General features: G+C 44.3%; 3 protein-coding genes across 3 annotated transcripts in view; 1 reads left to right on the forward strand and 2 right to left on the reverse strand.

Moving 5' to 3' along the window:
• Positions 1-9716, reverse strand: part of LOC129811356 (connector enhancer of kinase suppressor of ras 1-like) — a 110065-nt gene extending 100349 nt beyond the window's left edge. The window contains exons 1-2 of the mRNA XM_055862590.1: positions 9567-9716; positions 2640-2797 (exon numbers count right to left, since the gene is read on the reverse strand). Coding sequence (XP_055718565.1) covers positions 2640-2797; positions 9567-9618 — 210 coding nt within the window. The 5' untranslated portion in view covers positions 9619-9716. The remainder of the gene's footprint in view (positions 1-2639; positions 2798-9566) is intronic.
• The window catches only part of LOC129811357 (ribosomal protein S6 kinase 2 alpha-like), a 110598-nt gene continuing 92648 nt past the window's right edge, over positions 9602-27551 (forward strand). Inside the window, exon 1 of the mRNA XM_055862595.1 lies at positions 9602-9736. Within this exon, the coding sequence (XP_055718570.1) occupies positions 9617-9736 (120 nt within the window). The 5' untranslated portion in view covers positions 9602-9616. The remainder of the gene's footprint in view (positions 9737-27551) is intronic.
• LOC129811358 (uncharacterized) overlaps positions 21073-27551 on the reverse strand; it is a 90465-nt gene continuing 83986 nt past the window's right edge. Inside the window, exon 2 of the mRNA XM_055862597.1 lies at positions 21073-26341. Coding sequence (XP_055718572.1) covers positions 21620-23029 — 1410 coding nt within the window. The 5' untranslated portion in view covers positions 23030-26341 and the 3' untranslated portion in view covers positions 21073-21619. The remainder of the gene's footprint in view (positions 26342-27551) is intronic.

Raw genomic sequence — 27551 nt, forward strand, 5'->3', positions numbered from 1 at the left:
TGGGTTGTGCTTCGGAGGACGCATGGCTTTCGACCTTCGTCTCTCCCGAGCCCGTACGGGAGTTGTAGCGATGAGACAAGATAGTAATTACTAGCGATTGGATACCACAAAAATTGGGGCGAAAAGGGGATAAAATTAAAAAAATAAAATAAAAGATGCAGTGTCTTAGACCAATGTGCCAGTCGGGAGCCCTATGGGTGGCACACACTCAAAGAAGTACACTCCTGAGATAAAAAAAAATTATGAAATCTCCATACACTCACACGGACACACACGAAGATGGACAGTACACACACACACAGAAACGAAGATGGACAATACACACAGCAGCTAGAAATCTCCATATGAGTCCTTTGTAGTTCATAACATTTCCCTCCGGAAAGCTTACCATAAACCATTACAGTATTACAGTTAATAGCACTCAGCACCCGATCAGACCTTTAGTCACTACATGCTGCTGGGGCCATTCAGACCATAGGAAAGACCAGGGCCTGTATTCATAATTAGGAGTGCTGATCTAGGATCAGCTTTGCCTTTTAGATCATAATGAATAGCATTACATGGACATGTGGGGACCTGATCCTAGATCAGCGCTCCTACTCCGAGACCACTTCATTAAATCATGAAGGGCAGAAACCCCCTTGTTATTTTTAAAGCAGACCATTACAAGCAGATCAACGGCTTAGCCCCGGCGTTGAAACTTGGAAGCGGTGAAACACAGAAAACGTGTCCTCTGTTTCCATTAGTGACCTGAGACTGAGTCCACAGAAAGTTTGTGTTGAGAGAAAGAGCAATGGATGGAGGGAGGAGAGCAGAGACAATTTAATTAGGGGAAAACTTAGAGTGAGAATGGAAGACATGGGAAATTGGAGAGAAGAGGAGGAGCCTGTTAGCCATTGACAACAAACGTTCCCCACACAGTAACTTGCATATGAGAAGTATTATCACTAGCTTCTTTTGTGTTAGCCTTTGGTTTTAGATGAAGCGCACACACACCTCTCTGCAGGCAAAGTGAAAACAATAAAACACCAGATGAATCCTGAACTTAACTCAACCCTCTGCTGTAATCTGTAAATGGCAGTTGGTGAATGTCAGAGGGGGACTTGAAAAGGTTAAAATAGAAGCAGTCACTTATTTAGGCTGGTACAGACCCAGATCTGTGTTTCTGAAACAGCTACAGCTCGGATTTATTTAGCCCAAAACGAGAATGAAAAAGAGCTTCACACAAACACCCTAAACCAACTCCAATTCGGTATCGCCCCAACAGATCCACAGATGAGACAATCTCAAATGCCCTTCACACTGCCCTCTCCCACCTGGACAAGAGGGGAAATAACTATGTGAGAATGCTGTTCATAGACTACAGCTCAGCTTTCAAGACAATAGTCCCCTCCAAGCTGGCGACCCTGTGACTGAACCCCTCCCTCTGCAACTAGATCCTGGACTTCCTGAAGGGCCGGCCCAAGGTGGTGAGGTTAGGCAACAACCTCCGCCACGTTGACTCTCAACACGTGGGCCCCTCAGGGGTGTGTACTTAGTCCCCTCCTGTACTCCCTGTTCACCCACGACTCCAACACCATCAACAAGTTTGCTGACGACACGGCGGTGGTTACCGTCACTGATGAGTCAGCCTACAGGGAGGAGGTCAGAGACTTAGCAGTGTGTTGCCAGGACAACAAAAACCTCTCCCTCAACGTCAGTAAGACCAAGGAGCTGATTGTGGACTATAGGAGAGAGTCATGAAGTCATTAAGAGGGCACGACAACACCTTTTCCCCCTCAGGAGACTGAAACGATTTGGCATGGGTCCTCGGATCCTCAAAAAGTTCTACAGCTGCAATAGAAAGCATCTTGACTGGCTGGATCACTGCTTGGTATGGCACCACCCTTGTCAGATACAGAGGGTGGTGCGGACAGCCCATGTACATCCCTGCCATCCAGGTCCCCTAAATCAGCCGGTGTCAGAGAATAGCACGAAGAATTGCCAAAGACTCCAACCACCAAGCCATAGACTGTAAACTCTGCTACCGTCCGGCAAACAGGACCGGAACATCGGCTCTCGGACCAACAGGTTCCGAGGCAGCTTCTACCCCCAAGCCATAAGACTGCTAAATAGTCAATTAATGATACCCAAACTATCTGCACTGACCACACACACAACGACACATCACAAAACACACACACCCATCATTTGCTGCTGCTACTACTTTGTTCTTTATTCTACTTGTATCTACCCTGATGCCTAGCCACTTTACCCTGCCTTCATGTACAGATCTACCTCAAATACCTTGTACCTCTGCACATTGATCTGGTACTGGTACTCCCTGTATACAAATCCATTATTGTGTGTTATATTTTTTAAACTGCATCATTGGGGAAGGGCTAATAAGCAAGCATTTCACGGTAAAGTCTATACCAGTTGTGACAAATCACATTTTATTTATCAACCAAAAATGATGGTAACTTTCCACAAAATTCCTACATTTTCCATAAATCCTGGTAGGAGGATTTCAGATTCCCGGTTTATTCCAGAAATCTTCCAACCAGGTTTTTTTTTTTTAAATGAATAAAATAAAACCTTGGGCCTTGTATCAATCAATGATCCCTCCAGCCCCCAGGGAGCAGCAGCCCAGGTCTCACCAGGGAGCAGAGCTTCTCCACAGCCTCCAGGATGAGCTCCTGGTGGCTGATCTTGTGAACGCCCAGCCGCTCCAGGTCCTGGGAGGAGAGCTGCAGCAGGTCCAACCCCGTCACCCTCCACTCTTTGAAGGGGTACTGCTGGAGAGGGGCATCCAGACCTGGAGAGAGAGAGACCACACATGGATAATCAGATTTTTTTCAAGCATTTATTACCATTTCCTGACAAATGTGCAGTTACCTTAGTGGACATTATAATTTTTTTCCTTCCACGAACACACTTGATTCAGCTAATCATCAAACCTACCGGGCAAAAGCAAAAATATGCATCCTTCTGGGTCTCCAGTCTCCTGGCAACCAAATGTTACGCCACGCCCACGGACATTCGTTTCTTCTCTGCAATGAGTACCGCCCTGACCCTTCACCGAATGCTAACACATTCGGGGCCTAGTGATTGGCCTAGAAACCAATGGGTTGGGCTAGAACGTCACTTGTGCCCCTCATCACCACAAACAACTTCAATGATGGAAGTCTCAGACTAACGTATGTAGTGAATGACAGTGCAGCGGAAGAATTTAATGCGAGTCATCAGGCAAGGACCCCAGGACCAGGAAAACACTGGGCTACATGTTTATTTAACCAACAGTCCTTATACACCCTCAAATAAAGTGTTACCCATCATCCTCATTTCTTATCCGTATCATCATGATAATCTCATCACAACAGCATTGTCATGGTCATTATCTGTATCTTTACCGTTATCATCATGATAATCTCATCACAACAGCATTGTCATGGTCATTATCTGTATCTTTACCGTTATCATCATGGCAACAGCATTGTCATGGTCATTATCTGTATCTTTACCGTTATCATCATGGCAACAGCATTGTCATGGTCATTATCTGTATCTTTACCGTTATCATCATGGCAACAGCATTGTCATGGTCATTATCTGTATCTTTACCGTTATCATCATGGCAACAGCATTGTCATGGTCATTATCTGTATCTTTACCGTTATCATCATGGCAACAGCATTGTCATGGTCATTATCTGTATCTTTACCGTTATCATCATGGCAACAGCATTGTCATGGTCATTATCTGTATCTTTACCGTTATCATCATGGCAACAGCATTGTCATGGTCATTATCTGTATCTTTACCGTTATCATCATGGCAACAGCATTGTAGTTATTTCCAATCACAGAGGAGAGGATGCCTCTTTATTAAATCAATGACTAACTTGTTGACCAGTGTTTTGTCACACTGCCCCCCAATTTACTGCTCGTTTCTACAGCACCAACTTGCGAGTTGGTCAGCTCCCGCTCGTGTAGTGTATGAGCAGGCAGGATCCATACAAAGCAAGTTCTCCGCTTTCTCTTCGTTTGCCGTACTGGTGTGTGACTCAGGTGTGTTGCTTGTGTGTTTGCCATTTCACTGGCTGTTCATGTTTTGGGAGGTGGGGTGCGTGCTGTACTTGCAAATACACTGTAGCTCATAGCAAACTTTTTGTAAATTCCTGTCAAGAAGAGAAATCACAGAAGCCCAGCTAGCCTGTAGTTTTAAATGGAGGTTGCTAACAAACGTTTTCAACGTTGCAGGTGTTTATTTTGCTAAATTCCGGGGCAATACGGACTATGGCTACTCTTAGAAAAACAGTAGCAAACTTACACAAGCTGCTGGGAAACGCATGCCGGACATAGACTTCAAAACAGATTCGCTGCCTTGGATCCAGATTTTCCGGCGCCTTCATCCCGGAGGACTTCCGCTTTGAGATTGGATCCAGAGGTACCTGTGACTTTGTCCCCTGTTCTGTCTCCCTCTCTCTCTCTCCGGTGGCTTCCACCATGGGTTCAGATCTTCCCCTTCATCAGCCACGATGGATTCTACGGCTGGCTCGGGTCCATCGAGCCACACCTCCCATCGGTTCTCGAGGGGTCTTCTAAACCACTCAAGGCGAAAGAACGACCAGACATCCCCAGCCATTTCACCAGCTGTCATCATCGGCAGCTCTATGGTGAGAAACATCTTGGTTCCCGGGGCAAAAACCCTGTGCTACCCTGAGGCACGAATACAGGACATTACAATGCTGCTTCCTACCATTCTAACACAGCTGCCGGGGGCTGACGCTGCTGTAGTCCATGTGGGGTGTGTTGTTGTTAGACAAGTAACTCTTTATCCACATTATAGCAGGGGGTGTAAAGCCATAACACATACATTTTTCCAGCAGCAGACTATGATCAATAATTTCAAAAGCTGCACTGAAGTCTAACAAGACAGCCCCCACAATCATTTTATCATCAATTTCTCCCAGCCAATAAGTGCCTTGCTTGTTGAGTGTCCTTCCCTATATGTGTGCTGAAAATCTGTTGTCAATTTGTTTACTGTGAAATGGCATTATACCTGGTCAAACAGGTAACAGGCTGATTGGTCAGCTATTTGAGCCAGTAAAGGTGGCTTTACTATTCTTGGGTAGCAGACTGACTTTAGCTTCCCTCCAGGCCTGAGGGCACACACTTTCTAGTAATGTCATCTGTTACAAGCAAGCTATTGACTTCATGGACCTTGTTTCTCAGGCTGCATATGTTAATATGGGTTATTTTTAGCACTTTCCTGGGTTGCTTGATTCTTTTTTATGCTTTACTGGGAAGCTTATCAGAAGTAGACTTGATAGTGCATGGTGAGCTGCACAAAGTGGTCTTTCTACTAGGGCACACCGTCTCAGTGCTAACTGTAACTCTGGTTCATAGGCTCATGATTACTGCATCCAATAGCTGTAGGATTAACAAAAGGTATTCAGGACAAATAGGGGGACATTCATTAAGCTACTAACATTGTGTCTATCAAAGCCCCTGGGATAATGTACATGTAATGAAGCATTATGACGACTCATTGTCACAATGGTAGGAATTAGCCGAGCTGGTCTTGGGTCATTGATAAGTCATTGTTTCAACGCTGCCTTGAAATGCGTAGACAGGGTCCAGGAGCCAAGATGATTTGGATGGATTCCGTCATTCCTGTAGCATATCTTCTGTTTCAGAAGCTGTTAAGGAGCCTTTTGGACCTAGACTTAGCGCTCTGGTACCGCTTGCCGTGCGGTACCAGAGAGAACAGTCTATGACTTGGGTGACTGGAGTCTGACAATTTTTTTGGGCCTTCCTCTGACACCGCCTAGTATATAGGTCCTGGATGGCAGGAAGCGTCGCCCCAGTGATGTACTGGGCCTTACACACTACCCTCTGTTGCGCCTTATGGTTAGATGCTGAGCAGTTGCCATACCAGGCGGTGATGCAACTGGTAAGGATGCTCTCGATGGTGCAGCTGTAGAACCTTTTGAGGATCTGGGGACCCATGCCAAATATTTTCAGTCTCCTGAGGGGGAAAAAGCATTATTGTGCCCTCTTCATGACTCTCTTGGTATGTTTGGACCATGATAGTTTGTTGGTGATGTAGACACCAAGGAACATAGAACTCTTGACTTACTCCACTACAGCCCCATCGATGTTAAAGGGGACCTGTTCGGAACTCCTTTTCCTGTAGTCCACATTGTATTGTATTGAGTGAGAGGTTGTTGTCCTGGCACCACACTGCCAGGTCTCTGACCTCCTCCCTAAAGGCTGTCTCATCGTTGTCGGTGATCAAGCCTACCACTGTTGTGTCGTCACCAAACTTAATGATGGTGTTGAAGTCGTGCTTGGCAACGCAGTCATGGGTGAACAGGGAGTACAGGAGTGGATTAAGCACGCACACCGAGGGGCCCCCATGTTGAGGATCAGCGTGGCATATGTGTTGTTGCCTACCCTTACCACTTGGGGGCGGCCTGTCAGGAAGTCCAGGATCCAGTTGCTGAGGGAGGTGTTTAGTCCCAGGATCCTTACCTTAGTGATGAGCTTTGTGTCCACTATGGTGTTGAACGCTGAGTTGTAGTCAATAAATAGCACTCACATCGGTGTTCCTTTTGTCCAGGTGGGAAAGGACAGTGTGGAGTGAGATTGAGATTGCGTCATCTGTGGATCTGTTGGGGCGGTATGCAAATTGGAGTGGGTCTAGGGTTTCCGGGATGATGGTGTTGATGTGAGCCATGACCAGCTTTTCAAAGCACATTATAGCAGGTTACCTTCGCTTTCTTGGGCAAAGGGACTATGGTGGTCTGCTTGAAACATGTAGGTATTACAGACTCAGTCAGGGAGAGGTTGAAAATGTCCGTGTTAGACACCTACCAGTTGGTCTGTGCATGCTTTGAGTACACGTCCTGGTAATCCGTCTGGCCCCGCGGCCTTGTGAATATTGACCTGTTTAAAGGTCTTGCTCACATCGGCTACAGAAAACGTGATTACACAGTCGTCTGGAACAGCTGGTGCTCTCATGCATGCTTCAGTGTTGCTTGCCTCGAAGCGAGCATAAAAGACATTTAGCTGGTCTGGTAGGCTCGCGTCACTGGGCAGCTCGCAGCTGGGTTTCCTTTTGTAGTCCGTAATAGTTTGCAAGCCCTGCCACATCCAACAAGCGTCGAAGCCGGTGTAGTATGATTTCATCTTAGTCCTGTATTGACGCTTTGCCTGTTTGATGGTTCGTCTGAGGGCATAGCGGGATTTCTTATAAGCGTACGGATTAGTGTCCCGCCTTCTTGACAGCAGCAACTCTAGGCTTTAGCTCGGTGCAGATGTTGCCTGTAATCCATGGCTTCTGGTTGGGATATGTATTTACGGTCACTGTGGGGACGACGTCGTCGATGCACTTATTGACGATGCCTGAGGTGGTATACTCCTCAATGCCATTGGATGAATCCCGGAAACATATTCCAGTCTGTGATAGCATAAGAGTCCTGTAGCGTAGCCTCCGCATCATCTGACCACTTTCGTATTGAGTGAGTCACTGGTACTTCCTGCTTTAGTTTTAGCTTGTAAACAGGAGGATAGAATTATGGTCAGCTTTGCCAAATTGAGGGTGAGCTCTGTATGCGTCTCTGTGTGTGGAGTAAATGTGGTCTAGAGTTTTTCCCCCCCTCCGGTTGCACATGTGAAATTAGGTAAAACAGATTTAAGTTTGACTTCATTAAAGTCCCCAGCCACTAGGAGCGCCCCATCTGGATGATACAGCTCTTTGAGTGCGGTCTTAGTGCCAGCATCGGCTTGTGGTGGTAAATAGACGGCTACGAAAAATATAGAAAACTCAGTTTATCATGAGGTGCTCTACCTCAGGCGAGCAATACCATGAGAACCTACAATATTAGACATTGCGCACACCAGCTGTTATTGACAAATAAATACACCACCACCCCTGGTACCAGACGAAGCTGTTCTGTCCTACAGATGCACAGAAAACCCAGTCAACTGTACATTATCCGTGTCATCATACAGCCACGACTCAGTGAAACATAAAAACTACCGTTGGTAGGATAGTCATCCAGTTTATTCTCCAGTGATTGCACATTGGCCAATAGAACAGATGGTAGAGGTTACCATCTAGCTGACAAATTCTCACAAGGCACCCCAAATCGCCGCCCCTTGTATTCCCGTCTTTTCTTCACGCGAATGACGGGGATTTGGGCCTGGTCTCGGCAAAGCAGCATATCCTTTGTGACGGACTCATTAAAGAAAAAATATTGATCTAGTTCGAGGTGAGTAATTGTTGTTCTGATGTCCAGAAGCTCTTTCGGTCATAAGAGATGGTAGCAGCAAAATGATGTACAACATAAGTTACAAACAATGTGAAAAAAAAACACAAAATAGCAGTTGGTTAGGAGCCCGTAAAACGGCAGACATCCCCTCCGGCGCCATTCTTTCTCAGCTATTATTACCATATTGCAATGGTATAAACTCAGTGCAGACCTATTTAAAATCATTGAATATGGAAAATATGCTCTTATGAACAAAAACAGCCTATAAGCAAACTAAAAAAGCGTGTGGAACTATCTACAAAGGTAAGCTTAAACTGTTGTGTGTAACAGATTGTGGAAGTTTCTCAGACTGCCAGAGGCATTTGAGTAACTGGACTAGTTTCTACTCGCTGAAAATGATGGCTGCAGTATTGGTGTAATTTAGACCCATTTGGCTGCTTTGAATTTAAAAAATAAATAAAAATGCAGGACATTCCAATAATCAATACATGTGGAAAGTGACATACTGTACTCACACTTTAGTCAAATTGTCAATTTAGTAGGCTTCAAAACACGAGGACATTGGGGGCCATGGCATAGCCTAGTAGTCTGATTTATCCAGCTGTAATACAACATTAATTGGTATATAGTCAACAGCCTGACACTAACGACTGTAAAAACCAAGCATGCCATGAAAATGGTATATTCTGAATCGGGGAGGACAGCGGACAATCTACACCTTTTTTGTGTGAATTATTATTTATTTTTTTAAGACTTAAAAAAAAAGGAATTGACAAAGGTGTCAATTGCTCCCCATCCTCAGAATATAAAATGTTCATTGTTATGGCATGCCTGGTTCAATAGTTATTGACGAGAGAACACCGAATTTCCTAAATGTATCTAATTTTACCTTGGTGGCGAACCGAACCATATACCTACTGGCATATGGTTCCGACTCTAAAAATGTAAGGTAAAAAAAATACCTTCTTGTGGATATCTTGTCTCAAATTTCAAGCATTTGAAGGACAAACCGCACAGACAACCGGTAGAGTAAATTTAAATGTCGGACTAATTATATAAAACATTCTGGCTTGTAAGAAACATTTACACGATTTTACAGGCAAAAGTATCAGGCTAGGCTATATATATTATATACCAATTAATTGTGTATTACAGCTTTATCAATCAGACTTGGCCCCTATCAATTTAACTTCCTCATTCCACCTCCCCTTCCAAGATGATTCGTGGCGCTTCTATTTACGGCTACCTGTGTGAAAACCGAATTAAACTCACCTACCAAACACAAACAGCGCCAATTATAGCCTACCTTTGAGCCAGTCGCTCACTCTCTCCTTGCTCCACGACGATATAGGCTGCATGCTGGGAGTCCTGGGAATGTTGATTAAATTATTCCCAATCGAATTCTTCAACGGACACTACTACTCTGGATCAGAGGAAGGAACATTTCATCCTGACGATGGGCACTCCCACTTACAGGTACAAGTCCCTCCGCGAACCAATAGCATTAAGCTGTCTGCATATGATTCAGACGCACATATTTTTATTCACACTCACATTGGAGCGGTGGGAGTGACAGAGTAGAATACTGCCATTATTTCAAACTTTAGCCTACATCATTTGATGAGGGATTAACCCGACAGAATTGCAACGAGTAGTGAAGGCTGGTCTTTACTTGTCGACTTAATTCTTATTCCAAAATTCGTTGCTTTTGGGAATAGGTTTTGTTTCTCAAGAGTGGTTAGGAGTTTCTTTTCCTTTTTTAGCAATAGTGAAAGAGCCAAGTATAATGTAGCAACTATTTAAACTAAGTATACTACTAGCTATTACTCTATATAACTATAGTTTACCATTGAATGTGAGTTGTTTTGGTGAATTATTAATATACCAACAACATAACGTTAACACAAACAGGCTTCAGTTAGGAACAGATGACACATAAAACATATTTAACATTTCATCTGAGTATCGTATCCAATAATACACAAATGGCATTAGTGTAGAAAATAACTTAGTATTGGCTTTCTTTTTGGTGCCTGTCTGGTTACAGTTGAATCATTTGACTTGGAATAGTTAGGAAACAGTTGTGAAATGTGTTGCTGGACCATTAGAAAACATTGCAATAGTGAATGTACCTCATGAAATGTGTTGCTGGACCATTAGAAAACATTGCAATAGTGAATGTACCTCATGAAATGTGTTGCTGGACCATTAGAAAACATTGCAATAGTGAATGTACCTCATGAAATGTGTTGCTGGACCATTAGAAAACATTGCAATAGTGAATGTACCTCATGAAATGTGTTGCTGGACCATTAGAAAACATTGCAATAGTGAATGTACCTCATGAAATGTGTTGCTGGACCATTAGAAAACATTGCAATAGTGAATGTACCTCATGAAATGTGTTGCTGGACCATTAGAAAACATTGCAATAGTGAATGTACCTCATGAAATGTGTTGCTGGACCATTAGAAAACATTGCAATAGTGAATGTACCTCATGAAATCCAAGCCGGATGAAAGGCCAAGGCATCAGAGACTGCCCTTTGACATTTTGCACCCCCTGGTGTTTCTCTCTTTCAAATCAGACATGATGATAGACTGATAGAAGAGCTAGTCATTGGTAACTGCATACAGAATAGCAAACTCAAGCAAACAACATTTGCTTTAAAAAATTGTATTTTAAAGCGCCTCACTGCACAATGCCTTGCCCCTATCTGACCTCTGACCTAAATATGCATATGTAATAATGTATGTACTGTATGCTTCAGTGGAGGCTGTTGAGGGGAGAACGGCTCATAATATTGTCTGGAACGGAGCCAATGGAATTACATCAAACCATATGTTTGATGTATTTGATACCGTTCCACCTATTCCACTCCAGCCATTACCACGAGCCCGTCCTCCCCAATCAAGGTGCCGCCAACCTCCTGTGGTATGCATGTAACTGTCCGTAGAACCTTTTTTTGGTTCTATTGTTCTTATTTAAAATTTGTGTAGTTCAGTCCTTGAGCTGTTCTCGTCTATTGATATTCTGTATTATGTCATGTTTTATGTTCTGTGTGGACCCCAGGAAGAGTAGCTGCTGCTTCAGAAACAGCTCATGGGGATCCTAATAAACTACTAAATACCAGGATTTTCTCTGAAAGTGGATGTTGCGAAATAAGTGGGAGGAACAACATAAGTGGGTGTATGAAAACCTAACACCTAATTTGGAAGATTGATTGCCACTCAAGATCAATTTTGCGTTGCTGTTTCCTTGTAGCTTTTTCGCTAAGTCTAACCTTAACCTCATTCTCTTAACCTGTCACGTAAATTCTCCTAACCTGCCAAGCAGTAATTCTCCTAACCTGCCATGGTAATTTTCCTAACCTGCCACGGTAATTCTCCCTACCTGCTACGTTAGTTCTCCTAACCTGTCATGTTAATTATCCTAAGCTGCTACGTTAATTCTGCAAACCTGTCATGTTAATTATCCTAACCTGCTACATTAATTCTGCAAACCTGCCACGTTAGTTTTCCTAACCTGCCACAGTAATTATTTTAACCTGCTATGTTAATTCTCTTAACCTGTCACATTAATTATCCTAACCTGCCATGTTAATTATCCTAACCTGACATTTTAATTATCCTAACCTGCTTCGTAAATTCTCCTCACCTGCCACGTTAATTCTCCTAACCTGCCACGTTAATTCTCCTAACCTGCTACATTAGTTCTCTTAACGTGCCACGTTAATTATCCTAACCTGCTTTTTTCATTCTCCTAACCTGCCACCTTAATTCTCCTAACCTGCTATATTAGTTCTCCTAACCTGCCACATTAATTATCCTAACCTGCTACGTTAGTTCCCATACTTGGAGATAGATATTCTATTTGCCTGAGAACTCATACTGAATTTAATTCAGCTGCTATATCTATTGCTTCATTAACCGTTAGTGGGTGTGGCGTTAGGCCAGAGCGATGGGGATGGGTAGCCAAGAAAAGACCCTACCTTTTTCAAGCCCAATGGCATATAGCCCAATGGCATATAGCCTACTGTAAATGCCAAGGTCTTTTTATATTTTTACTGCACTATATCAAGAAGAGTGGATTTGCATCATACCAATATCTTTACCTTTTTAGTGTTTATTAATCTATTAATGCTGTTTGCCTTCATTGTCATCCAACAGGTGGCGTCACACCTAGGCATCGCTCGTCCCTCAACCGACAGTGCAGGCGGATTGGTCGCTCTATCTGACGTAAGGCATCGATTTGCCCTATAACATTTCCTTTCATGTCTGCACACAGGCTACTCAAAGTAAAAGGGTAGGAACTTCTGCTTGATTGAAGCTTTGTAACACAGCACAGACCAGGTCACCATAACCTGCAATGGGTCAAGAGGCTCTAGTCTAGTGGTCACTTGATTGTGGAGATCATTCAGACCTGGGTACTATTGGTCCTTTTGCCCAATTTGTAATATCAGCATTCCCACTGAACAAAAAAATGCAAGGATGATATGTCTTGTTTTTGTACTGAGAATGGCAACCAAAATATAAACGCAACATGTAAAGTGTTGGTTTCATGAGATTAAGTAAAAGATCCCAGAAATGTTCCATACGCACAAAAAGCTTATTTCTCTCAAAAGTTGTGCACAAATTTGTTTACATCCCTGTTAGTGAGCATTTCTCGTTTGCCAAGATAATCCATCCACCTAACAGGTGTGGCATATCAAGAAGCTGATTAAACAGCAAGACCATTACACAGGTGCACCTTGTGCTTGGGGAAATAAAAAGCCACTCTAGAATGTGCAGTTTTGTCACACAACACAATACTACCAATGTCTCAAGTTTTGAGGGAGTGTGCAATTGGCATGCTGACTGCAAGAATGTCCACCAGAGTTGTTGCCAGAAAATGGAATGTTAATTTCTCTACCATAAGCCGCCACCAACGTCGTTTTAGAGAATTTGGCAGTACATCCAACCGGCCTCACAACCGCAGACCACGTGTATGGTGTCGTGTGGGAGAGCGGTTTGCTGATGTCAACTTTGTGAACAGAGTGCCCCATGGTGGCGGTGGGGTTATGCCATGAGCAGGCATAAGCTACGGACAACGAACACAATTGCGTTATCAATGGCAATTTAAATGCACAGAGATACCATGACGAGTTCCTGAGGCCCATTGTCGTACCAATCATCATCCGCCGCCATCACCTCATGTTTCAGCATGATAATGCACGGCCACAAGGATCTGTAGACAATTCCTAGAATCTGAAAATGTCCCAGTTCTTCCATGGCCTGCATACTCACCAGACATGTCACCTATTGAGCATTGTTTGGGATGCTCTGAATCGACGTGTACGACAGCGTGTTCCAGTTCCCGCCAAATCCAGCAACTTCACGCAGCCATTGAAGAGGAGTGGGACAACATTCCACAGGCCACAAAAAACAGTCTGATCAACTGGGTTGCGCTGCATGAGGCAAATGGTTGTCACACCAGATACTGAGTGGTTTTCTGATCTTACCATTTTTTTAGGTATCTTTGACCAACAGATTCAAATCTGCATTTCCAGTCATGTGAAATCCATAAATTAGGGCCTAATGAATTTATTTCAATTGACTGATTTCCATATATGAACTGTAACTCAGTAAAATCTTAGAAATTGTAGCATGTTGTGTTTATATTTTTGTTCAGTATAAAACTGCTTTGTCGTGTAACAGAGTATCCACAATATACAGCACATGACCACAAGTGGACAGCTGCTCGTCGGACATCTCATTCCAAAACCATGGGCATTCAAATGGAGTTGGTCCCCCCCTTTGCTGCTATAACAGCCTCCACTCTTCTGGGAAGGCTTTCCACTAGATGTTGGAACATTGCTGCGAGGACTTCCTTCCATTCAGCTACAAGATCATAAGTGATGTTGGGCAATGGCACACAGTCTGCATTCCAATTCATCCCAAAGGTGTTCGATGGAGGTGAGGTCAGGGTTCTGTGCAGGCCAGTCGAGTTCTTCCACACCGATCTCGACAAACCATTTCTGTATGGACCTTGCTTTGTGCACGGTGGCATTGTCATGCTGAAACAGGAAAGGGCCTTCCCCAAACTGTTGCCACAAAGTTAGAAGCACAGAATCGTCTAGAATGTCATTGTATGCTGTAGCGTTAAGATTTCCCTTCACTGGAACTAAGGGGCCCAGCCCGAACCATGACATACAGCCCCAGACCATTATTCCTCCTCCACCAAACTTCACAGTTGGCACTTGGCATTTGGGCAGGTAGCGTTGTCCTGGTTTCCACCAAACCCAGATTCGTCCATCGTCCTGCCAGATGGTGAAGCGTGATTCATCACTCCAGAGAATGCGTTTCCACTGCTCCAGAGTCCAATGGCGCGCAAGCTTTACACCACTCCAGGTGACGCGTGGCATTGCGCTTGGTGACCTTAGGCTTGTGTGCGGCTGCTCGGCCATGGAAACCCATTTCATGAAGCCCCCGACGAATAGTTATTGTGCTGATGTTGCTTCCAGAGGCCGTTTGAATCTCGGTAGTGAGTGTTGCAGCCGAGGACAGACGATTTGTACGTGCTACGCGCTTCAGCACTCGGCGATCCTGTTCTGTGAGCTTGTGTGGCCAACTACTTCGCGGCTGAGCCGTTGTTGCTTCTAGATGTTTCTACTTCACAATAACAGCACTTTTATAACAGCACAATAACAGCACAGTTGACCGGGGCAGCTCTAGCAGGGCAGACATTTTACGAACTGACTTGTTGGAAAGGTGGCATCCTATGACAGTGCCACATTGAAAGTCACTGAGTTCTTCAGTAAGGCCATTCTACTGTCAGTGTTTGTCTATGGAGATTGCATGGCGGTGTGCTCGATTTTATACACCTATCAGCAACAGGGGTGGCTGAAATAGCCAAATCCACTCATTTGAAGGGGTGTCCCCATGTTTTTGTATATACAGTGTATATTGGCAGGAGCTTAGTATCTAATTATGGTAGATAAATCCATGCAGGCACTATTCATTCATTTTTATTGATTTGGAAATGTCATCACACACTAGCATAGTTCAACAGTCAATAAAAATGGATTGGCTCATGCAATGGTACTACAAACCATCTTCTTCCTGTTACTACATGTAGGCCTATGTCTCAATTAAATTGGCCCTCCCTTTAACGAGTATGAATACCTATGACACAACATCAAGTCTCAACATGACGTTTCTGCTCTAACGCACAGCAAGAGTTACAGTAAAACCACAGGCTTCAGCGCAGCAGTCAATGGCTTCCGGTCTCTCACTGCCTTGAAAGTCAATGACAATTACTTTGGCAGAGTGGGTGGGGTTATATCCTTCCTGTTTGGCCCTGTCCGGGGGTTTCTTCGGATGGGGCCACAGTGTCTCCTGACCGCTCCTGTCTCAGCCTCCAGTATTTATGCTGCAGTAGTTTATGTGTCGGGGGGCTAGGGTCAGTTGGTTATACCTGGAATACTTCTCCTGTCTTATCCAGTGTCCTGTGTGAATTTAAGTATGCTCTCTCTAATTCTCTCGTTCTCTCTTTCTCTCTGAGAACCTGAGCCCTAGGACCATACGTCAGGACTACCGGGCATGCTGACACCTTGCTGTCCCCAGTCCGCCCGGCCTTGCTGTTATTCCAGTTTCAACTGTTTCTGCCTGCGGTTACGAAACCCCTACCTGTCCCAGACCTGCTGTTTTCAACTCTTAATGATCGGCTATGAAAAGCCAACTGAGATTTATTCCTGATTATTATTTGACCATGCTTGTCATTTATGAACATTTTGAAAATCTTGGCTCTCTCTAATTTTCTCCTTCTCTCTTTCTCTCGGAGGACCTGAGCCCTAGGACCATACGTCGGGACTACCGGCCGTGGTGACTCCTTGCTGCCCCCAGTCCGCCTGGCCTTGCTGCTATTCCAGTTTCAACTCTTCTGCCTGCGGTTATGGAACCCCTACCTGTCCCAGACCTGCTGTTTTCAACTCTTAATGATCGGCTATGAAAAGCCAACTGAGATTTATTCCTGATTATTATTTGACCATGCTTGTCATTTATGAACATTTTGAAAATCTTGGCTCTCTCTAATTTTCTCCTTCTCTCTTTCTTTCTCTCGGAGGACCTGGGCCCTAGGACCATGCGTCGGGACTGCCGCCCGTGGTGACTCCTTGCTGTCCCCAGTCCGCCTGGCCTTGCTGCTATTCCAGTTTCAGCTGTTCTGCCTGCGGTTATGGAACCGCCACCTGTCCCAGACCTGTTGTTTTTCAACTCTTAATGATCAGCTATGAAAAGCCAACTGAAAATTATTCATGATTATTATTTGACCATGCTTGTCACTTATGAACATTTTTGAACATCTTGGCATAGTTCTGTTATAATCTCCACCCGGCACAGCCAGAAGAGGACTGGCCACCCCTCATAGCCTGGTTCCTCTCTAGGTTTCTTCCTAGGTTTTGGCCTTTCTAGGGAGTTTTTCCTAGCCACCGTGCTTCTACACCTGCATTCTAGCTGTTTGGGGTTTTAGGCTGGGTTTCTGTACAGCACTTCGAGATATTATCTGATGTACGAAGGGCTATATAAAATAAAATTGATTGAAAAATAAAATTGATTGAATTATTCTCTTGCTTAAAGTCAATGACAGAGAACACTGATAGGAAAACATTGCTGTCAAGCTCCTTTTCATTCTCTGTTCAGCCTGCCATCAGGTTATATAAGACATTTCCCAATACAACATCACTCGTTCACATTCTGCCTCAATATACCTTAATAAACAATCAGTAAGTGTATTGATGTTTACATTCATGCTTTTTAGTGTTGATTGGCCTCCAGCCATAGTGAATTATTCATAATTAGTGCTCTGCTCCTCGACACAAAGTTCATTGGTGGTTGGCTGATTGCACTTTCTCCGTCATTAAGCAGCTAATTAATTTGGCTGCAACCCTATTAGGAGAGCAATGAGGCCCGTTGGACTTTGTAAAAAGTACTCTACCTGGATATGATTGATGTTTTTTTTTTTATGTTTTTTTTTTTTAATACTTTACAGGGTCTTTTATTTACAAAATGCTGTGATAAAAATAAAATGCCCTCCAGAAAATGCCCTCTTGTTGTATTTTTGGAAAATTACTGAATTGTTTTGAAGATGACCCCCTGATTACATCACAAGATAAAATAGCAGTTTCCACATAATACTGAAAACGTATAAAAGAAAATGTAGTTTCCACGAATGTAGAAACTGGAATTGTGCTGAATATAAGTAAGACTAGCTGTCGCCATTGGCGTCGGCGAATGGGGATCCTAATAAATAAAATCAAATGTAAACTTAAAAAGCGACGAAGTTCCCCATGTGTGTTGCTCTTCTACATATGTAGGAACATTAGTGCAATAACAATCTCTTGTGGACAGACGCACATAACAAGCTGTCACTAGATTTTAGTTTTGGGTTGCTGAGATTTATAATTACACCTAGTAACACCGTTGTGTTGCATGTTGTATTGACATAGTAACCGTGTTAAATTCTAACTACAGCTGGAGAACATGCCACCTTTGATGACAAGTGTAGGCCATCTTATGCAGTATCGCCAAACAACAATTTTTTTACATACATCTCTCTCGATCTTAATTAATACGGAAGTGCTGTCTGCATTTCCGAAACTGCTAGATTACTGTTATGGTACATATATACAGTACAAGGAGGGGGGAGACTCTGAATCCCTCCCTCCTCCTTTCTCTTCCTATTCTAGACATCACTGTCTCTCTTTTCCATGTTTTTCATCAGCGTTGACTCCAATTGAAAATGAAGTGAAATAATAATGGCAGCTTCTTCTATCTAAGGCCCCTGTTCTGGGACTCAAATATTTAGTATTCAGTCCAGACATCACGCTCAAGTCCCCTGTCTGAGAGAATCTGGGCTTTAGGCAGACACATAGTACATGCACACACATGCATGCACACACACACGCTCTCTCTCTCTCTCTCTCTCTCTCTCTCTCTCTCTCTCTCTCTCGCATGCACCCCCCCCCCCCACCAAAAACACACACACAACCCCCGCTCCCTGGCAGTGATGAATCATGGCAGTGAAGGGAGGGACTTCATTCTGTTGCACATGGCCCTGACTGAGTCCTACACCCATCACTCATGATCCTTCAGTGCCATCCGGGCAGGGTGTCCGCAGGTTGTCTCTACTGATGGGGGCAGGGTGTCCGCAGGTTGTCTCTACTGATGGGGGCAGGGTGTCCCCAGGTTGTCTCTACTGATGGGGGCAGGGTGTCCCCAGGTTGTCTCTACTGATGGGGCCAGGGTGTCCCCAGGTTGTCTATACTGATGGGGGCAGGGTGTCCCCAGGTTGTCTCTACTGATGGGGGCAGGGTGTCCCCAGGTTGTCTCTACTGATGGGGGCAGGGTGTCCCCAGGTTGTCTCTACTGATGGGGGCAGGGTGTCCCCAGGTTGTCTCTACTGATGAGGGCAGGGTGTCCCCAGGTTGTCTCTACTGATGGGGGCAGGGTGTCCCCAGGTTGTCTCTACTGATGAGGGCAGGGTGTCCCCAGGTTGTCTCTACTGATGGGGGCAGGGTGTCCCCAGGTTGTCTCTACTGATGGGGGCAGGGTGTCCGCAGGTTGTCTCTACTGATGGGGGCAGGGTGTCCCCAGGTTGTCTCTACTGATGGGGGCAGGGTGTCCCCAGGTTGTCTCTACTGATGGGGGCAGGGTGTCCCCAGGTTGTCTCTACTGATGGGGGCAGGGCGTCCCTGGGTTGTCTCTACTGATGGGTGCAGGGTGTCCCCAGGTTGTCACTATTGATGGGGAACACCTCTGAGTCACATGATCTTCACCGATGATGACATCACCACGGCTTTGGAGGGAGGAAGAAATCCCTATGTCCCCTATGACAAGTACCACCCATATGCTGCTTAAACATCCACCGTGACCTGAATTGAGCTAATGAACAAAAGCGGATAATTAGCCAAATTACAATCTGGAAAATGTATAGAATTTTTGATTGAATTAATTTTTTTAATTTTTATTAGGATTAGCTCTGGGATTGAAAACCATGATCTCAATTTATGCGCTGGTTCACACTGTGTGTAGACTGAAAGTCGTCCTCTATACATAGCATCCAGCATCAAATAATCAAACCTACTTCCTTTTAGTTAAAAAGTGTGCTGCTCGATGCACAACCACACACACTTTCTTTGATTAGATTAGTGTGTGTGTGTGTGTGTGTGTGTGTGTGTGTGTGTGTGTGTGTGTGTGTGTGTGTGTGTGTGTGTGTGTGTGTGTGTGTGTGTGTGTGTGTGTGTGTGTGTGTGTGTGTGTGTGTGTGCATGTGCGCGTGTGTGTGTGTGTGTCATAATGACTGACAGTAACAGGGTCTACAGAGTTATTTAGTCTGGGGACGGTAGTCCACTGAGGAAGTGTCTGTGGGATTCCCTTTGAGTCTGGGGATAGTAGTCCACTGTGGAAGTGTCTGTGGGATTCCCTTTGAGTCTGGGGGCGGTAGACCACTGAGGAAGTGTCTGTGGGATTCCCTTTGAGTCTGGGGACGGTAGACCACTGAGGAAGTGTCTGTGGGATTCCCTTTGAGTCTGGGGACGGTAGACCACTGAGGAAGTGTCTGTGGGATTCCCTTTGAGTCTGGGGACGGTAGACCACTGAGGAGGTGTCTGTGGGATTCCCTTTGAGTCTGGGGATAGTAGACCACTGAGGAAGTATCTGTGGGATTCCCTTTGAGTCTGGGGATAGTAGACCACTGAGGAAGTGTCTGTGGGATTCCCTTTAAGTCTGGGGGCGGTAGACCACTGAGGAAGCGTCTGTGGGATTCCCTTTTAGTCTGGGGACGGTAGTCCACTGTGGAATTGTCTGTGGGATTCCCTTTGAGTCTGGGGATAGTAGACCACTGAGGAAGTGTCTGTGGGATTCCCTTTGAGTCTGGGGACGGTAGACCACTGAGGAAGTGTCTGTGGGATTCCCTTTAAGTCTGGGGACGGTAGACCACTGAGGAAGTGTCTGTGGGATTCCCTTTGAGTCTGGGGGCGGTAGACCACTGAGGAAGTGTCTGTGGGATTCCCTTTGAGTCTGGGGACGGTAGATCACTGAGGAAGTGTCTGTGGGATTCCCTTTGAGTCTGGGGACGGTAGACCACTGAGGAAGTGTCTGTGGGATTCCCTTTGAGTCTGGGGACGGTAGACCACTGAGGAAGTGTCTGTGGGATTCCCTTTGAGTCTGGGGACGGTAGAGGGAAGTGCCTGTCTGGATCTGCTCTGTATCAAACACTGGGACAAACGAGTCATTCGAGTTTCGGGACAGAATTGAATGCGACACAGACTGTATGATGGATGACCACCCCTAGGTGGCATTAGTGTGCCCCAGCCCGGCTAAGAGCACTTTGTAATGGATCTGTCTTGATGGGAGAAGAGCAATCCATTAGTTATACTCTACTGTACTGTACGAATGGCCCAGTGGCCACCGCTTCTGGGAAGTGAATGATTTCCCCATTTTTTTTTTTTATTCACTACTTCCCCACTCTGAGCTTTAGTTATTAATCTACAGTCCAAGATATCAGTGTGTGAACATTTGGTCCAGTCACTGAGATTGCAGTGATGTTGAGTGCAGTTTATACATGTACCAAATTATAGCACATGCAATACCTCTCAATATTATTAGATCACTAATGTAAATTAGATCACTTTTCTTATAACAGTTGTGCTTACTCCTATGAGCAAAATGGGTGTACTGTTCGATAAGCCTTTTCTAAGTGGGGCGTATTTTGCTAGGGGCAGCGACGGACAGGCCATAGGGAAATTCTGGCAAATTCCAGATGGGCTGGTCCAAATTGGGTTTTTATTTGGCTAATAATGGGGGGCCTTGAGGGCTAGGGGTTTGTCATATTTAGGTGGCCTTGACAAATGATTGAATGACTCATACCATATACCATGCTGTATCAATGCTTGTTATTTTATTCCGAAGATCTCCAGCACGCCTTACAAGGAAGAGACTTGAATACAAGAAAATCACATGGAGACTATAGGAAATGGTCAAAGGTTTTTCTCGATTGAGGCTGCCACTTCAGACATAACAGAACAGTACAATCTGCACTAGACTAAACTAAATAGGTGTTCAGAGATGCAGGAACATATGCTGTTCAATATATACTATCACGGTGTGAATGGACTCATTATGTAATCAGGGCAAAGTGCTATGAAATCTTCATATGCAATTACAGAAGACATGTCTCTTGATACAACACATCCAAAGCATGTAATCATTCGTCCTTTGTGCTGTGTTGCCTTGGTGTTCAGAATTCTATGGATACAGCTACATTCTGTAGAAATTGTTCAGCACCCGAATAATACATTCAGCTCAACGAGGGTACACCGTTTTAGTACATATGGCTGCTGTGTGTGTGTGTGCGTGCGTGCGTGCGTGCGTGTTTGTGTGTGTGTGTGTGTGTGTGTGTGTGTGTGTGTGTGAATGGCTCAAGATGAGTATAAATTATTGGTTGAGTGTTTATGGAACACAAAGAACACATATCCCGAAATAAATAAATGTATCTCACTACAATACATTTTAATAGAAAGTTAGCGACAATAGATATGATCGTGCTACCATGGAAAGGAAAATACCTGTCTAGTTGTGGAAAAATTACCCTGATGAACTCTTTAGTCATATCCCAGTTTACCCTGATGAACTCTTTAGTCATATCCCAGTTTACCCCGATGAACTCTTTAGTCATATCCCAGTTTACCCTGATGAACTCTTTAGTCATATCCCAGTTTACCCCGATGAACTCTTTAGTCATATCCCAGTTTACCCTGATGAACTCTTTAGTCATATCCCAGTTTACCCCGATGAACTCTTTAGTCATATCCCAGTTTACCCCGATGAACTCTTTAGTCATATCCCAGTTTACCCCGATGAACTCTTTAGTCATATCCCAGTTTACCCCGATGAACTCTTTAGTCATATCCCAGTTTACCCTGATGAACTCTTTAGTCATATCCCAGTTTACCCGGATGAACTCTTTAGTCATATCCCAGTTTACCCTGATGAACTCTTTAGTCATATCCCAGTTTACCCTGATGAACTCTTTAGTCATATCCCAGTTTACCCTGATGAACTCTTTAGTCATATCCCAGTTTACCCTGATGAACTCTTTAGTCATATCCCAGTTTACCCCGATGAACTCTTTAATCATATCCCAGTTTACCCTGATGAACTCTTTAGTCATATCCCAGTTTACCCTGATGAACTCTTTAGTCATATCCCAGTTTACCCTGATGAACTCTTTAGTCATATCCCAGTTTACCCGGATGAACTCTTTAGTCATATCCCAGTTTACCCTGATGAACTCTTTAGTCATATCCCAGTTTACCCTGATGAACTCTTTAGTCATATCCCAGTTTACCCTGATGAACTCTTTAGTCATATCCCAGTTTACCCTGATGAACTCTTTAGTCATATCCCAGTTTACCCTGATGAACTCTTTAGTCATATCCCAGTTTACCCTGATGAACTCTTTAGTCATATCCCAGTTTACCCTGATGAACTCTTTAGTCATATCCCAGTTTACCCTGATGAACTCTTTAGTCATATCCCAGTTTACCCCGATGAACTCTTTAGTCATATCCCAGTTTACCCTGATGAACTCTTTAGTCATATCCCAGTTTACCCCGATGAACTCTTTAGTCATATCCCAGTTTAACCTGATGAACTCTTTAGTCATATCCCAGTTTACCCCGATGAACTCTTTAGTCATATCCCAGTTTAACCTGATGAACTCTTTAGTCATATCCCAGTTTACCTATTTGATTATGGCTTGCCTACACCTAGCGACATGTTTTTTCAAATATATGAGCAAAAAATATAACATTTTATTTGGAATGGTAAGTCAGACAAAATTAAACGGGCCTATTTATATAATGAATAGGAATTCGGAGTCAGAAATAATAAAATATTAAAGCATTAGACCTCTCACTAAAGGCTTCAGTCATACAAATGTTATACTTAAATCCAAACTGGTTCTCTAGCAGGTTAGTAAGAATGTCTCACCCCATGTTCAAAAATTGCCTTTTTCCCTTTATTCAGATTACAACCTCTCACTTTCGGTTATTTGAAAATGAAATAATCTCAAAAATATCACTATTTTTAAAACAAGCCATCGAAAGTTGTTTGCTATTTCAGTTTAATCCACCAGAAAAGACAGAACAAATATGTTTTTGTAAATTATCTTTGTAAATTATATTCATAAATAGGACTGGTGGAGTTATGTCTCACATGCAGCTAACAAAAATATATGGAAATGTCTGCTCTACCCAAAATTACAACCAACTAATTGTAGCATTACCGCAAACATGGAAGAGGCAAGTGGAAGTTGGAGAAAGTAAGGAACTTGTCTGTCCCTGCATTAAAAAATAAAATTGGTTAAAGAAAATTGTGATAATATAGATTTTTGATGTACCGATTCAATGGCACATGGTTTATGAATTGATACATAAAACGATGCCGGAACTTGGAGGTGTGTTGGGTTATTGTCCTGTTGAAAAACAAATGATAGTCCCACTAAGCCCAAACCAGATGGGATGGTGTATTGCTGCAGAATGCTGTGGTAGCCATGCTGGTTAAGTGTGCCTTGAATTCTAAATAAATCACTGACAGTGTCACCAGCAAAGGCACCCCCACACCATCACACGTCCTCCTCCATGCTTCACGGTGGGAACTACACATGCGGAGATCATCCGTTCACCTACTCTGCGTTTCACAAAGACACGACGGTTGGAACCAAAAGTCTCAAATTTGGACTCATAAGACCAAAGGACAGATTTCCACCAGTCTCAGTGGCGGATTTAGGTATAGGCGACATGGGCAGCCGCCAGGGGCGGGGAGCCTGCACGAAACATTTTGGACTGGTGACATTTGTACGATCGGTTTTCTTTCACTAATTTGCATGTCACGTCAATGATATCATGTCACCGTGTGGGACTGTGGGTCAATTAAACTTGTCGGAGTGGGCACCCTGACTCTAGTTTGTGAGCTAGGCAGGCTACTGCCTGGGAAGGTCTCCCACTCAGAAGTACGAGATTTGGAGGGGGCGGGGTAGGTTGACCTCAGGTCTCCCCACTGGAAGCCCGAGGTAGGGGGAGCGGGGTAGGTTGACCTCAGGTCTCCCCACTGGAAGCCCGAGGTAGGGGGAGCGGGGTAGGTTGACCTCAGGTCTCCCCACTGGAAGCCCGAGGTAGGGGGAGCGGGGTAGGTTGACCTCAGGTCTCCCCACTGGAAGCCCGAGGTAGGGGGAGCGGGGTAGGTTGACCTCAGGTCTCCCCACTGGAAGCCCGAGGTAGGGGGAGCGGGGTAGGTTGACCTCAGTTCTCCCCACTGGAAGCCCGAGGTAGGGGGAGCGGGGTAGGTTGACCTCAGGTCTCCCCACTGGAAGCCCGAGGTAGGGGGAGCGGGGTAGGTTGACCTCAGGTCTCCCCACTGGAAGCCCGAGGTAGGGGGAGCGGGGTAGGTTGACCTCAGGTCTCCCCACTGGAAGCACGAGGTAGGGGGAGCGGGGTAGGTTGACCTCAGGTCTCCCCACTGGAAGCCCGAGGTAGGGGCGGCGGGGGAATCTATGAAATGAGGCACCTCTAACTTTGTACAGTACTAATGCAATTAGTCAAATCAGTCACACTACGAAATGTTACCAAATAAACCACAATTCATTCATAATACTGTAGATATATAGTTTCACAGACATATCGTTGCATTTTTTTCTGGTTTGTGTGAAATCGTTAAAAATAATATAAAACCAGTATGCACACCACCAAGGTGAATTGGTTTAGTCTTGACTCTTGGGTGACAGTGTTGGGGGATGGGTAATGTATTGATGTTCGAGTGCCAAATCAACACATTTGTTTCTGTTTGTCTTTGTTACTTCTTTTTGATATTTATGAGTCTTACTTTTGTATATATTTTTATATTTATATAATTTTAGATGTTATGAATATGTATTTGTGTTATTCCAAATGTCTGAATAAAAATTACAGTTAGTGCAGAATGGTGATTCTTTTTTGGGGGCCGAGGGTGGAGGGGTGCAGAAGGGGGGGTTTGCCCAGGGAGCCATACAAGCTAGAACCACCACTGACCGGTCTAATGACCTTTGCTCGTGTTTCTTGGCCCAAGCAAGTCTCGTCTTCTTATAGGTGTACTTTAGTAGTGGTTTCTTTGCAGCAATTCGAACCATAAAGGCCTGATTCACGCAGTCTCCTCTGAACAGTTGATGTTGAGATGAGTCTGTTACTTGAACTCTGTGAAACATTTATTTGGGCTGCACATTTTGAGGCTGGTAACTCTAATGAACTTATCCTCTGCAGCAGAGGTAACTCTGGGTCTTCCTTTCCTGTGCCGTTGTTAGGAGTGTGTATAGGAGCCAACTTCGGCGGAAGTCGTGACATGCGGTCCTCATGAGAGCCAGTTTCATCATAGCGCTTGATGGCTTTTGCGACTGCACTTTAAGAAACTTTCAAAGTTCTTGAAATTTTCCTCATGCATATCAAATCAAATCAAATGTATTTTATATAGCCCTTCTTAAATCAGCTGATATCTCAAAGTGCTGTACAGAAACCCAGCCTAAAACCCCAAACAGCAAGCAATGCAGGTGTAGAAGCACGGTGGCTAGGAAAAAATCCCTAGAAAAGCAAAAACCTAGGAAGAAACCTAGAGAGGAAGCAGGCTATGAGGGGTGGCCAGTCCTCTTCTGGCTGTGCCGGGTGGAGATTATAACAGAACATGGCCAAGATTTTCAAATGTTCATAAATGACCAGCAGGGTCAAATAATAATAATTACAGTAGTTGTCGAGGGTGCAGCTAGTCAGCACCTCAGGAGTAAATGTCAGTTGGCTTTTCATAGCCGATCATTAAGAGTATCTCTACCGCTCCTGCTGTCTCTAGAGAGTTGAAAACAGCAGGTCTGGGACAGGTAGAACGTCCGGTGAACAGGTCAGGCTTCCATAGCCGCAGGCAGAACAGTTGAAACTGGAGCAGCAGCACGGACAGGTGGACTGGGGACAGCAAGGAGTCATCATGCCAGGTAGTCCTGAGGCATGGTCCTAGGGCTCACGTCCTCAGAGAGAGAGAAATAAAGAGAGAAAGAGAGAATTAGAGAGAGCATACTTAAATTCACACAGGACACCGGATAAGACAGGAGAAGTACTCCAGATATAACAAACTGACCCTAGCCCCCCAACACAAACTACTGCAGCATAAATACTGGAGGCTGAGACAGGAGGGGTCAGGAGGCACTGTGGCCCCATCCGATGATACCCCCGGACAGGGCCAAACAGGCAGGATAAAACCCCACCCACTTTGCCAAAGCACAGCCCCCACACCACTAGAGAGATATCTTCAACCATCAACTTACCATCCTGAGACAAGGCCAAGTATAGCACACAAAGATCTCCGCCACGGCACAAACCAAGGGGGGCGCAAACCCAGACAGGACTGAAAGTAATGATGGACTGTCATTTCTCTTTGCTTATTTGAGCTGGTCTTGCCATAATATGGACTTGGCCTTTTACCAAATAGGGCTATACCACCCCTACCCTGTCACAACACAACTGATTGGCTCAAAAGCATTAGGAAGGAAAGAAATTCCACAAATGTAACTTTTAACAAGGCACACCTGTTAATTGAAATGCATTCCAGGTGACTACCTCATGAAGTTGGTTGAGAAAATGCCAAGGGTGTACAAAGCTGTCATCGAGGCAAAGGTTGGCAACTTTGAAGAATCTCAAATATAAAATATATTTTGCTTTGTTTAATATTTTTGGGGGTTACTACATGATTCCATACGTGTTATTTCATAGTTTGTATGTCTTCACTATTATTCTACAATGTAGAAAATAGTAAAAATAAAGAAAAACCCTGGAATGAGTAGGTGTGTCCAAACTTTTGACTGGTACTGTGTATATATATGTACAGTATATATATTACAAGTAAACCTTATATTGTTCTGTTTCATAATTTCCTATAAACTGAAAGTATCCATCCTAATGTTAATCATAGATTGTAGTACTTGCCTCTAGTATGTTAGATGATGTCTGGTTGCCAATAGTAACCAAATTCAGCCAGGAACAATATTCACTTAGCCCATTGAATGGACTAGATGGAGAGGGGGAGCTCTCCGGACTGTGCTCTGTGTGAAAAGCCCTTGGGACAAACAGTGGTGGTCAGTGCTGTTTGAGATTAGGGACAACTTTTTTTTAATGCGCATTGCCTTATTTATATAACAGCATATTGAATGACTGTCATTCATATTCCATTCACCCAGCTCA

Source organism: Salvelinus fontinalis, chromosome 15 (assembly GCF_029448725.1).
Source record: "Salvelinus fontinalis isolate EN_2023a chromosome 15, ASM2944872v1, whole genome shotgun sequence".
NCBI classification, from domain to species: domain Eukaryota; kingdom Metazoa; phylum Chordata; class Actinopteri; order Salmoniformes; family Salmonidae; genus Salvelinus; species Salvelinus fontinalis.